The 13,828-nt window shown below is 41.2% G+C and overlaps 1 protein-coding gene across 1 annotated transcript in view; it reads left to right on the top strand.

Annotated features, from left to right (window-relative positions):
- Window positions 1-10,812, top strand: part of LOC146375571 (protein crumbs homolog 1-like) — a 36,618-nt gene extending 25,806 nt beyond the window's left edge. Inside the window, exons 9-13 of the mRNA XM_084946583.1 lie at window positions 28-193; window positions 1,354-2,215; window positions 5,102-5,218; window positions 5,371-5,497; window positions 5,728-10,812. Coding sequence (XP_084802709.1) covers window positions 28-193; window positions 1,354-2,215; window positions 5,102-5,218; window positions 5,371-5,497; window positions 5,728-5,949 — 1,494 coding nt within the window. The 3' untranslated portion in view covers window positions 5,950-10,812. The remainder of the gene's footprint in view (window positions 1-27; window positions 194-1,353; window positions 2,216-5,101; window positions 5,219-5,370; window positions 5,498-5,727) is intronic.
- Window positions 10,813-13,828: the final 3,016 nt, after the last annotated feature.

The following is a 13,828-nucleotide window of genomic DNA, read 5'->3' as shown; positions in this document are numbered from 1 at the left end:
CATCCATCTGTGTTTGTCTGTGCACAGGATGAACCGTGTTTCAATGGTGGACAGTGTCAGGTAACCTGGAATGACTTCAGATGCAACTGCTCCACCAACTACCGGGGTCAACTATGCGAGACTCGCTTGTGGTGCGTCGAAAAGCCCTGCCCTGAGGGAGTGCGCTGCATGGAGCTGCAGGATGGTTATGAGTGTGAGTAATCCCTGAGCAGTGATTGGCACTGTGTTTTTTCAAACCAGAGAGATTCAGGTTTATCTGTTTCTGCTCTTTTTCTTTTAAATCAGGAATCTTTTATTAAAGTTTTTAACATTAGATCTTTAGGAGGACGTCTCATGAGATCGACAGAGAGACTCGGTGACCTTAACAGCTCTGTAGCAGGTGCATAAACATTATGTTGCATCATATTGAAGTAGCTTATATGGCTTTTACTGTGTAGCAGCATTGAAGTGGCACAGAGAGCAACATGACAATGGTTCTACAGAACTATATTGTTTAGTTATCAAGTGTTACTCTTTACTTTGTTGGTGCTACAGCTAATCATTTAGCTCTTTAAATAATCAAAATAATCTGGATATGAATTTATATAATCTTTGATATTTCTGGTTCTTTTTTGCAATTTTGTGCTTAAAAATGAATTTTGCGATTTATTTAGGTTTTTTGGAGGGAAAGCAAGAAATCACACTGCTGATGTAGAAGACTTAAGTCCTAAAAATCTGATGTATCAAATATGATAGACTAGGCATTGGTAGAGCAGATGGTATATCAGTCAGGAGGTCAGTGGATTGATCCCCGGATCCTCCAGAGCATGTGTGTCCAAGTCTCTTTGGACACATGGACCCCGAGTCTGTGAAAGTTAGATAAAAGCACTTTAAGAGTGTGTGTGACTGATTGATTGAGACTTAATCACTTAGCAAGAATCATTTTTAGTGCTCATCTAATTCTAAAAGTAATTCTTTCCTCCCATTTTTACAAAGTGTTTGCCACAGAAGATTTGCTGCATAAAGCAGGTCCCTTGATCCAGAAGGATATCTGGGCCTGGATTAGTTATTTTCTTAGCATGATGCCACTGTCTTCCAAGTTTTCTTATTTCAGTCTTACAGTGTTATTCAATACTTCCTGAGTCAAGATTCGACTCTAAAAGACGTCTAAGGTGGGCGAAGTCTCAACTCTGATCAAACTTTCATCCATATCCTTCAGGAAAGACCAACAGACAAATCAAACAATGACCTCCTTGGTGGAGGTGAAAATTAACGTGATGTCTCTGAACCAGCAGCATTTATTTTTTCAAAAATTGTTTCCTAATATACCTGTTTGTTAGTGCCAGTAACTCTCATGACGTTTTCCCCTCACAGGTTTAACTGAAGCCATTTTTCAAGACAATTCTCTCCAGTACATTGCCCAAAGCTCCCTGCTGAGCTCCATAACCAACATCACCATGAACATACGAACACGGGATGAGAACGGGATCTTGCTGCGTTCTGTCAACACAACCGAGGTCTTCTGCCTGGGCCTGCTCAACTCCAGCCTGCTGGTCAAACTGGACAGTGGGGATGGTGCAGAGCTGCAGGCCTTCACGAGCGACAGGACAATCGCTGATGGGGCATGGCATCACATTCAGCTCACCATGATTGACCCAACACAGTCGGAATCGCGCTGGCGCCTCACCGTAGATGGACAGAGAGCTGGTGTCAGCTTTGGAACAACTGGAAACCTCAACTTTCTCAATGACACCAAAATCTGGCTGGCAGAAAAATACACAGGATGTTTAGGAGAGGTGAGGCTGGGTGGGGTCTACCTACCGCTCATAAAGGTAGCAGATCCACCTCAGATGAGCCGATTCACCAGAGTGGGTGGCCACGAGCCAAGCATTGGGTGCCGAGGTGCACCTATTTGTGATTCGCAGCCCTGTCTCAACCAGGGTGTGTGTCAGGACCAGTTTAATGAGTTTAACTGCAGCTGCACACCTGGATGGGAGGGGGAGCTGTGTGAAACAGAGATAAATGAGTGTTCTTCAACTCCTTGTGTCTACGGTACATGTAAAGACCTCCTGGCAGACTTCCAGTGTGAATGTGAGCCTGGATACAAAGGGAAAGACTGTGGGGAGGAGGTGGATAACTGTCTGGAGTTCAAGTGTGAGAATGGAGGAGACTGTGTGGAAACACAGGACACTCACACCTGTTCGTGTCCTCCTGGCTACATTGGAAAGCGTTGCCAGTGAGTATAGCCTTCAGCTTCTCTACAGCGCATTCTTTTAACCCTTGGATGCACAACCTACCAATACCTACATTCTTCCACGAGTGGGGTCAAAAATGACCCCAAATAAAAACAAAGCGTTTTTGCAATAAACTGGGTTGTTTTTCTTCAAAATCTTTAAAATGAAGAGTTGTAACATTTTCTGATTCCAGGTATTCCTCATAAAACTGCATTTTTAATTATTTTTTCATTAATTTTAAGAAATTGCAGTTTTTGTATCACTACCCCCCCCCCTCCACAAAATCAAAGCGCTTTTGCCATAAATTAAAGACATTTCTCTCATTTTGATTAAGATTATATATTTTGTTCAAACAAAAGAGAAATTTCATTTTTGACATGTACATTGTTTACTTTTCATTTACATTTTAGCACTGAACAATCAGTCAATCAATCAGGTGTCAAAACATGTTTGTCCCTATGTCTGGAGGACGAAAAGAGGTCCGGAGACCATAGCACAACAAAAACATCTTATCTCCTCTCACTGCGTGCAGCTGTCACAAACTACTTGCTTCTGGCTGTGATCATTGCACACAGGGGTATTGCATTTCAAACAGCAATCAGTGGCTTTGCGATCTTTGTTTCTTGGACACAACTGGCACCTCTTTTTCTTCTGCTGGCCCTGTGTGCTTCTTTCCTGTGACTGGATTGCAGCCGTTCTTTTTTCACTCCACACCTTCCCGTTGCATCAGTGATGTAGGTTGTGGACATCTCTGGACCTGGAAGCCTTCATGACTGGAAGAATGTCTGGCTTGTTCTGTCGCAAAGTTTCCACAATAGTCAGAACCTTCTCAAGGAGATGCTCTGCAAGATGGTGAAGAAGTTGTCAGTGGTGATGTTGTGGCCTGTGTGTCTGAATCCACTGCACAACTGACTGTCAGTGTTTTCCCCCAGATTCTTCTGGGTGTCATCCCCTGGTTGTCTGCCTAGGTACACGATCCCATCAGTTGCATATGGGATGCGTGCATCACAAACCCAGAAGATTTTTATGCCATACTTGGCGGGCTTACTCGGTATACTGTAGAAGCTGGGTCATACCTCTGAAAGGCACAAGTTGTTCATCCACTGTGACACAATCACTGGGGATGAATTCCTACCTGCAGTTGATCAGGAACAGGTCCCATATGTAGCAGGAAGCTGCCATGTGGTCTGTTTCAGTCGGTTGGCACGGGTCCTCTTGTCATCAAAGCGCAAGAAATGGCAAATATCTTCAAATTGACATAGTTTCCTTTTACAATGGGTTATGCAGAGGACTCCCAAAAACACATGGACGGTACAATGAAAAACAAGTTCATAAATGGGGATAATACTTACATATATGTTGCTGTGTAAAAATGACCTGGGTGGTGAGACTGCTGACATCAGAAGTGTAAGTGGGACGGTCGGAGTTGCTAAAAATTAAAGGTTCATAGAAGATTTCATAGGAACTGCTTGGGCTCATTTTTGACGCCACTTGTGGAAGAGTGGGGTAGTGATACAAGAACTGCAATTTTTAAAAAATAATTAAAAAGTAAATACAAATGCAAATGGCCTCATGTCCCAAACATGTTTTATGAAGAATACCTGGAATATGAATATATTACAACTTTTCATTTTAAAGATTTTGAAGAATCAAAACACGCGGGGTCAAAAATGACCCCGCATCTCAGGGTTAAACGTGCAAAACTGCACCAGGCAAAACTTTGCCTGGTTCTATATTGAAATTTCTCCTGCAGTTGTTACTTTTTTATTTACATTCTTAAAGAATTTAAAATTATTCTTTCAAAGGATGATTACAGGCTGCCTGAACGTTATGCAGAGATTTATTTCAGATCAATTTGTCAGTTGGCTGCTTATTTCTAGCAGTTTGTTATAGCATTTATTGTGTAATGCAGTGGTTCCCAAACTCTTTTTGCTAGGCCCCCCTTTGTTTTACAAGAAAATCTTGTGTTTGTGTGGGAGCCCCGTCAATAACGTGTCCATTATGCTAGCATTGTCCAAGCAGTCTTTTTTTTTTTTTTAGTCATACTTTGCCCCGCCTACAATGGCTCTGCGCCCCCCACTTTGGGAACCGCTGGTCTAATGTATGAACCAATATTTCATGTCTGAAAATATTAAGATAGTAAAGCAGCTAGCTCGCTGTACTTTAAATAGCACAAAACGGGCGTTGTTTCTTTTTTTAGAACCTTACTGTCTAAAGCACCTATCAAGTAAAGGCAAGCAAGATAAACCCAACATGTTTTGATGAATCAGCTTTTATTAGCCATTCAGTACATTGCTACATCTGTTATCTACCAATTTGCATTAGCACACAAGCTAGAATGAGCTACCATCAGTTTAAGTGCTCTGCCCTGCTGACCATCGTTTACATTCCTTTTTGCGCCTGCACTTTCTCTGTCAACTGTAAAGAAGTTGCTTCTCTTTACAGCTATTCTTCATTTTCACCCACAGCTGTGTGATTTTTTTCTCTTTGCTGCATAAATTTGGCCTCATGTTATAACTGAAGCTCGCTTCAGGTAACACTTACCATTTAACGTTGTGTTTTATCCTTTTTTCAATATACATGTGCCCTGAAAACTATTATTTTTTACTAGAATTAAACACTCTATAAAAAATTAACAATTAGTAAACTAGGTGATCAACATGAATAATCTGCCAGTGTCATCTGAAACAAACAGAAATGCCAAACATTTGATGGTTCCAGCTTCTGAAAGACGTGTTTTTCCAGTCTGTTTTTCCAGTCCTGTGTTTTACGGAACAAAATATCCAATAACCGGAAGAGCTGATGAGCTTCAGCTACTAAAAATAATCATTAGCTGAAGCTCTGCTGTCGAAAGCCTCCTTGAGAAAATGTGTTTGTGTGTCTAATAGATGGCGTTTTCCTCCTGTGGCATGCAATGCGAACACTGAGTGTCTTAATGGAGGAGTTTGTATTGGAGGTGACTCTGGGGGCAACTGTACCTGCAAGCCAGGATATGCTGGAGACAGGTAAGAGTACGACACTGCACACACTCCTCTTCCACACCCTGTACTTTTAAAAGTACATCTGAACCACATCTAAGTAGAAAGGTCAGGAGGGCACATGTGAGCTGCTGCTCTGTCAGTCAGTATTGTGCTAAAACCTTGCTGATGTGTTTCAGGTGTGAGACAGAAATAGATGAGTGTGAGTCCAGCCCTTGTCTCAATGGTGCCACCTGTCTGGACAGACTCAACCACTTCCAGTGTGTGTGTGTGTCAGGATACACTGGCACGCTTTGCGATAGCAATGTAAGTGACACACAGCTCCATTCACCAAAACTAGTCGTAAGTTAATGTGCTTAGTTCTGCTCAACGGGTTTGCAGTTTGAAATGCCTTTATTTGAGTCAGGTTTCCTTTAGCTACAAGAGAAAATGTGATTAAACTTCCAGAGCAGTGCTTGAAATTGTGCTTCAGCTTCTGTCAGTCTGAGTCTTTATCCACACTTCAAACTAAGCTGGTCTGTGCTGTTCTCTTGCAGAAAGAGGAACAAACAGAGCGAGTTCCATGGTTGGTAGTGGCCATTCCTTTGACCACTCTATGTGTCTTACTGGCCATCCTGGTGGTGTTTTTTCTCATCATGACAGCACGAAAGAAGCGTCAATCAGAGGGCACATACAGCCCCAGCTCACAGGAAGTAGCTGGGGCCAGACTGGAAATGGGCAGCGTCCTTAAAGTGCCTCCAGAAGAGAGGCTTATCTAAGGCTTGAAGCCTTTCCTCACAGACTTACATCCAAAGGATGCATATTAAGGGCGAGAGATCCAATAGTCCTCAGTGTTATCCTTTGCACAAGGAAAGAGGTAACAAAATAATCAGTATCACATTTTCTCTCTAGAAAAACTTGTGACATTCACAACTTATAGGTGAAGACTTCAACGTGGATGCTGACAGAGGCAAACTCAGACTGTGCTGGTAGAAACAGTTTGGTCATTCGATGTTTAGCTCTCTGAGAAGTTGGGCGTTGCTTTTCACACTAAATCTGTTTTGCATAAATAAAAAGGAAAGAAGAAAAAAACTGCACCACAACAAGGGCTCAGGAGTAGAGCGAGAGCACCACAGAGCCCAACACGTGGAGCTGAACTCCAACGTGCTCAGGTCCAGATCGAATCTGAGCTGTTATGGGATGTGATCAGAACCGGAAGCTAAACGGACCAAAATGTCTGCTGCTCGTCCCAGTGACAGACCCGAGGTTTTAACTGAGAGAGCCAACGTTAGGTTTTCACGCTGTGGCTGATCCGTGCATGTTGCGCACTACTTTGTTCCCCACTCTTTGTGGTAGTTGTAGTTACACACTGAAGTTTTAGATTTTTCTGGAGCCAGACGTCATTTTTATATCCGTCATCTTTTTGCCATATTGGGTTTTGCCATCTGATTTTCCTTTCTTTCCTTCCACAGTGAAGCTTTTTTGTCTGAAAGAATGCATTTTGAATTAAATTACCTTGATGTTAAATTTCTAATTCAAGAATGCTGCCAGGGATTCCACTTGCCTAATATAAACGATGTCCCACTGGAAAAGAGCATCGTTAACGTTTTAAAATCAGTCAGGTTACGAGCGACTCAACTACAGTTAGGCGTTGGTTGATATATATGCTCACCTTTTTATGCAATTTTTCCAATTTAAAAATAATGAAAACGCTATTAACAAACAAACAAACAAAAACTGCAATGCCAAAGGATTTGACGAGACTTCGTCGTAGTCTTTTAGAAAACAAAACCCAAACATAACTCTAACCCTCACCTTAGTTGTGTTGCTGGTGACCTGGTGGATGTTAAGAGGTTAAAGTACAATGCAGTATTACTCAAGGAGCACATCTGGCTCGGGTTTGTGTGAATAAAACAGTACAGAAAGTTCCAACACGTTCTCATCCCAACACGTAACATACCGACGCTACGTGACAAATCCTCGGCATGTTCAGAGGCATGAGAGCCGTTTGGAATGAATCTCTACATGTCAATGTGTTTTACATTCTGACCATGAATCACTTTAGAAAACACTGTCTGATAGGGTTAGGGTTAGAGCAGGGGTGGGCAATCTCAGTCCACGAGGGCCGGTGTCCTGCAGGTTTTAGATCTCACCCTGGGTCAACACACCTGAATCACATGATTAGTTCGTTACCAGGCCTCTGGAGAACTACAGGACATGTTGGCTGTATCCCAATTCAGGGTCTGCAGCCTTAAAGTACGCAGCCTCAACAATCCTCAAGGGCCACGTACTCAAAGACCGCTAAGGCCGGAAGTGCGAGGCTTGTGAAATGGGACGGTCTAGCCTCCGTCACGCTGCCCAGGTTGCCTAGCAACCATGATACTAACAGCTGGAAACGTGTCATACAGCTTTGTTTGACAGAAATGAAGGAGAAAATCTTCTGTTCATTTGTTTGTTTGTTTCTACATGAGCTTTGATCATTCTCTGTAAGATTAAGCTCAGCTATTGAATGGCGTATATTTTAAAGTAAAGGCTTTAAAACCAAGTTAGTACAAACGTCACTAATGTCACATAACTTTGCCGACATGTGGCCAACAGGAATGTTTTAATGTTCTTCGTTATTAAACATTTGCACATAAATAAGTGACATAATATTCAGTACTTACTTAAAGTTTACTCTTCGGGCGCCCCTCATCCGCCGTTTTTTTTCGGCAAAATTATCCACACCCACCGCCGCGCTATGCATTCTGGGATATGTTGGGCCACGAAGTCTACACCGCCACGTCCTTAAAATTCAGGGAAATGAAGGACGCATTTGAGGGCCGCATTTCGAGCAGCCTTCGAATTGGGACAGCCTTCGTCGCGTCGCTGTGACGTAATCGGCCTTAAAATGCGGCCTTTAAGGCTGCAGAGCCTGGATTGGGACACAGCCATTGAGGAGCTAATTTAGCCATTTAAATCAGCTGTGTTGGTTCGAGGACACATCTAACACCTGCAGGGACACCGGCCCTCGTGGACTGAGATTGCCCACCCCTGGGTTAGAGCCTCTGCTCTAAGCGTGTGTTAGCGCCGCGAGTGGCATTCTGTTGGATTCAATGGAGAATCCGGAGCGTCTCATTTCACGCTACATTGAGACACCTCGGTCTGTGACAGATCGTCGGTCTGTTACGCGTTGGGAATGAGAATTCTCTGGAAAGTTTGTGTGATGAAAAATGAGATCAGAACTCTAAACGGAGCGTGTGGCGAGACGTCGCTGTGGCGAGACGTCGCTGTGGCGAGACGTCGCTGTGGCCTAAGTAGGAGTAAAAGAACTAACTGCTGTATTATATTGTCAATGTGCACTGTATGACTCCACACAGTCAACCACACCATCCATTCTTTATTATTGAGTAATTATAATGTCATTGTTGTTTGCATGTCTCTATGCTGTGTTTACTTTGCTGCAAAAGTTGAAACCACTGAATTTGTTTTTATGTTTGTTTATTTTGATGTATTTTTCGTGTCAGAGTGTTTTGTTGTAGAAATGTTACTGCTGTAGTCCGAGGAGGTCACACCTGTATTTGTGGACGTGAATACACAAAGGAAACACACATACCATTATTACATGTTATGAGTTTATACATTCCGATGTTTATCCACTGTGGCCAACGACCAATCATTTCGCTTAATTTAAGCCTGTTGTTTTATATTGTTTCATAAATGCTGATCAGACTGAATTTGACCTTGAGAGTAATGTAAAGAATTCCTCATTCAAGTTAACAATTACAGGAATATTTGAAAGTTTGAAAGCACTGTCTGTGCATTTGTAGTCCTGTTCACCTGCTCACTTGCCTTTTACTCTGTATTCACCAGTGCTGCTGACCTTTACAGTTAATGGATGGTGCAGAGGTCATACACTCATGTAAAACTTTAAAAATCATGGAAAAACACAAACAAGTGACATACAAGTGACAGCTGAATATTGTGAATGTTTCATGTTTGAAGTTTACATTGATTTTGTTTCATCCAGCCAATTACATCTGCCCTAATACAGATCGGTGGCCAAAAGTATATTCATATCCGTTTCTGTTTTATTGGGTTAGTGAGGTGCCGGATTTCCACTGAGGAGCAAAGCTGCTGTTCTACTCGAGACAGTTCTTAAGAAAAGGTTATTCCGATTGCGAGGTTACAATAAACGCGATGAACCAACCCAAGTGATGGTTATATATCATAGCTTAGTTTTATTTTGCATAGGATGTGTAGAAGAGAAACGTGCTGTCAGACTGTGTTATAGTTCAGATGTTTTGGTGCTCCGACAACTCTTACACTTAAGGAAGGTTCTGGGAAATTGTTCTTGGTTTGGTCTTTTCTTTTGCTAAAGGAACATTTCAGTTCAGTTATGTGCTTATAAATCTCTGTTTTACATGTCATTGTATTTTAATTCCAAACATAAATGTTCTTAATTGATTTGTGGAAGAACTCACGCCCATACAGCACATCTGGAAGGAAGTGGAAGCCAAAACTTCGACCTGAATATGAAATGCTGTTGATATTGCTGAACAAGTAAATGTCTTCAGTCAGACTGTGAAAAACATCAGCTGGGCAATGAGGACTATGGGGAGGGAAGCTTTTACACCTACACATTAATACTCAGAGTTTTTCTTATTATCTTAAGCTGTGTTATATCCACATAATTCTGCTCATTATCTGTATATTTTTTGAAGATTTAAAACGTTAGAGTTTAAGTTACAGTTTACCTTGTGTCCTCTGTATGCACAGAGTTTAATCGTAAATGCAGAAATAGACACCCCAAGCAAACATCCCAATCATCAAGGCATGACATATACAAATTTAACAGAATACAAATATTCCTGCACTATTTACTGTAAATTCAGAGGCTTTATTTGCAAGTCTTGCAACCTGGATGCCCTTTAATATGTAAGTGTTGGCTGGACTATGCTGGTGAGATAAATGTGGTTATTCATGAAGTTTTCTGTGGAAATAATCATACTGTGTTGTAATTATTAGTCAGGCTTGTTTATATTTCTGCAGGGCTCCCATAGTGTTTAATAACAGCCTGAAATCCTTAATTGGCCCCTTTAAAGTGAATGTAGAGGTACGTGCCTTCATAGGATCCTGTGTTATTTGTAGCTGTTTAGGTGTTTTGCATCTTAGAGATGACATATAATACTTTAATCACATGTTGATTAAAGTATACATACAGTATTACACAATGTCTTTTAACAGAATATGCACAGGGTAGACAAATATCTCAACTATGTACAGTATGATAATAATGATTTTTACACTGGTGGTGTTTTTACTGAAACTGTGCCATGTTAGATCTGTGCACGAGGCACCCGACTCCAAAAGATTACAGTCTGTTCAGAGAGCACTGACAGTTTGGTTTTGTTGTTTAGAAATGTTATTTGGTTTATGAGTAAAATTAATGGGTCAGCAGACTTGTAGTTGTCGACACTGAGACTGTAACGGTCTTACAAAGCTCGTGTGTGTAAAGCAAAATGTATATTTCCCATCAATGTTTATGGTTACAGTGTTTGTTTATGTATATAAGAGAAATGAGGCTGGATATGGGATCAGGTTATTTTGAAATGTGTCTTAATCAGTGTTAAAGTAAAAATAAAACACCAAAATGTATAACATGGATGATCTTTTTTTCCTCTGTGACGTCAGTGATGTGTATATTTTACATTTGAAGATCCACCATGTCAGGCTTCAGGTGCATTTTATCTAAATGCTAAACACATTCTCAGTACAGTGCATCTGGAGAGTGCTTACAGCACTTCACTGGGTCAACATTTTGTCATGTTACAGCATTATGCAATATTGAATTACATAAATTTCTCACCTCGAAATAATGACCAAGTGAATACACTTTGAAGGTAAAAAACAAAAACAGAACATCCATCCATCCTTTTCAGGGTTGCGGGGGTGCTGGAGCCTATCCCAGCTATCGTAGGGCGAGAGGCGGGGTACACCCTGGACAGGTCGCCAGTGTGTCGCAGGGCAAAAACAGAACATGTACATATTAATTCACAGCTTTTGCCATGACACTCAGAATTGAGCTCAGATGATCTGTCAGATATTTCTACAAACTGATTGGACTCCACCCGTGGTAACCTCAGTTGATTGAACTTATATGAAAGGCACACACTTATTATCCGGTCGTTAAGTCTGACGTCACTAGCCGTGTCTGGGCCTAAACTCCGCTGCAGGTCCATATATCAAACGATCACTATGGCATTACTGAGAGTTGAAAAACTGTCTAAAGTCTTTCATCTTTAATAAAATGATCAGCGTTCTGCTCTACCAGGTGTAACAATTGAGCTTAACATCCAGGCATCCATGAAAACGGAATTTATGACATTTAACGGAGTTAGAAGTTAGCAGGAAGTTAGCTCGCTAGCTTCTATCTAAACATGATATAGCATGTTCTGACTGAGAGATTTCTGAAACTAATTCAAACGTACAGCTCTGCTATCACTTCCAACATAAATGAAGACAGAAAACTAAACAGCAGTGACGTTTGTAGGGTTACTGAAGTTTGGCTAGCTGGTATATAATGATGTGCTACGTGACAGCTAGCGACACAGCTATGTTAGCATAATATAAACAAGCTAACTTTTTTTCCACTCGATAAAAGTTAACGTGAGTGTTCTCGGTGGTCAGGAACAAATGTAATCGCATGGCAGGATGCTGTAAAAGGACCAAACTTCAGCCAGGAGAACAACTGAGATAATCCATCCACAATACGAGGTTAGTCATTCATATACTGCTGCATGGGCTGGGCTGCAGTTACATCCTAAGGTTTTAAAAACTGAGCTTAAATAAATGATTAGCGGTAATAAAAGCCGAGGGAGGTCAACAGTGATCACTGACTGTTTTAGGAGCTTTTTGAGATTAAATAGAAGAAAATACAAAACATTAAACATGTTAACAACACAAAAGCCATATTAAACGCAGACTACTTTAAGCCCGGAAGTAGGATTCGTCACGTCATCACTTAACAACCGGATAAGGTCCCATAGTTGACAGTTCATGTCAGAGCACAAACCAAGCCATGAAACCCAAAGAACTGTGTGTGGACCTTGGAGATAGGTTTGCATGGAGGCACAGATCCAGGGAAGGGGACATAAAAGAATTCTGCAACACTGAATCTCCCAGTAACACAGCGGTCTTCAGGAATATGGACCCATGGCCCCGCCCTGAGCCTGGTTCTGCTGGAGGTTTCTTCCTGTTTAAAGAGAGGTTTTGTTCCCACTGTTGTCAAAGTGCTTGCTCGTAGGGGGTCATATGATTGTTCTCTGGAGGTATTATTGTAGGGTCTACCTTACAGTATAAAGCACCTTCAGGCGGCTGTTGTTGCAATTTGGTGCTGTATAAATAAATTGAATTGAAATGAATTATATCGTGGTAAAAATACATTACTCTTAAATATGGTATATTTAAAAATATATATTAAATATGACTACTGAACCACGTCCACAGCCCTACTCCTTTTTAAAAAAACATCTTCTTTTCCCACTAGGCACTGCTCAGCATTCTCACATTTTCCTCCCCCATTCCTCTCCCCCCTACTGTTTGAAGCTATAATAGTGCATTCCTTTGTGTCTCTGAGTGACTCCTACCCAGGGTAGCTGTTAGCTTGGTCAGTACTTTTCCTCATAATGATGGCAAGTTAAGCAGGGCAAGCATCCTCCTCCTCCCTGCTCCTGCAGTGTGGGGGCAGAGGAGCCAGGAATTCTGGAATTAAAGTCTAGCTCGGCTGTGACAATCCAAAGCAAAAACTAAGGTATCCCGTATGTCTCAGTCACTTCAACAGGCAGCTTGCAAAGCTATTCTTTCACTGAAATATATGCCATTAGAAAGTTGATGTATCAAATTTTTTCTTTCACCACAACATGGAGACTTTTTAAAAAATGAATTAAGCACCACAAACTTATTAGGTATGGATCCATTATGTTGAGTTGGTGCAAATATCAGAGGCAGATATATGAAATTAGGACAAAAATAATATTTAAAAACCAACAAACTGTCAGAACACTAGAGAAAGGTGGTAAAAAAGTTATAAAATATTTGTTTGCTTTAGCAGTTTCTCTTGATATCGTTTTTTCTTGCTCTGCAGCTTGTCACACTTGCTCCACCCAGCAGATGTCCTCTGACTTGCTCCCAATTACCTGATTCATATATGCAGAGACAAACCTCACCCGTTCTATTCTCCAATTAGCTGCTGTATATTTCACCTGCTGTCTTGCCTTTGTTCCTTGTCAGTTTGCCTCACACATGTGTATCATCTTACCTCCTGACTGCTCTTTTATTCTTTTTGCCCAATTCCTAATTGTTCTGCTAACCTGCTTCCAAGCTTCTCTTTTCTATTTAAATGTACTAACTGACTAACCAGGATGTGTTTTCTTAATTCTGTCTTCACTTTCTGCCTTTTTCTTGCAACTTTTACAAAATGTGCAATTTGGCTAAATAGATGGTTTAACCTGGGATGAGCAGGAGGCATCATTAGACCTAGTGTCACATGCACATTTGCTGTCTGAGATGTTTTTGACTGTGCTTCTTGATTAAACAACAAATAAGAATAAAAATACATCTATTTTTGACTTGTTGTTTGAGGTCTGGGGGTTTGATCCAGTCCTGTCATGGTATTTC

This window comes from Perissodus microlepis, chromosome 12, assembly GCF_051167445.1.
Source record: "Perissodus microlepis isolate ML-2025 ecotype Zambia chromosome 12, ASM5116744v1, whole genome shotgun sequence".
NCBI lineage: Eukaryota > Metazoa > Chordata > Actinopteri > Cichliformes > Cichlidae > Perissodus > Perissodus microlepis.
This window is presented reverse-complemented; position numbering and strand designations above follow the sequence as displayed.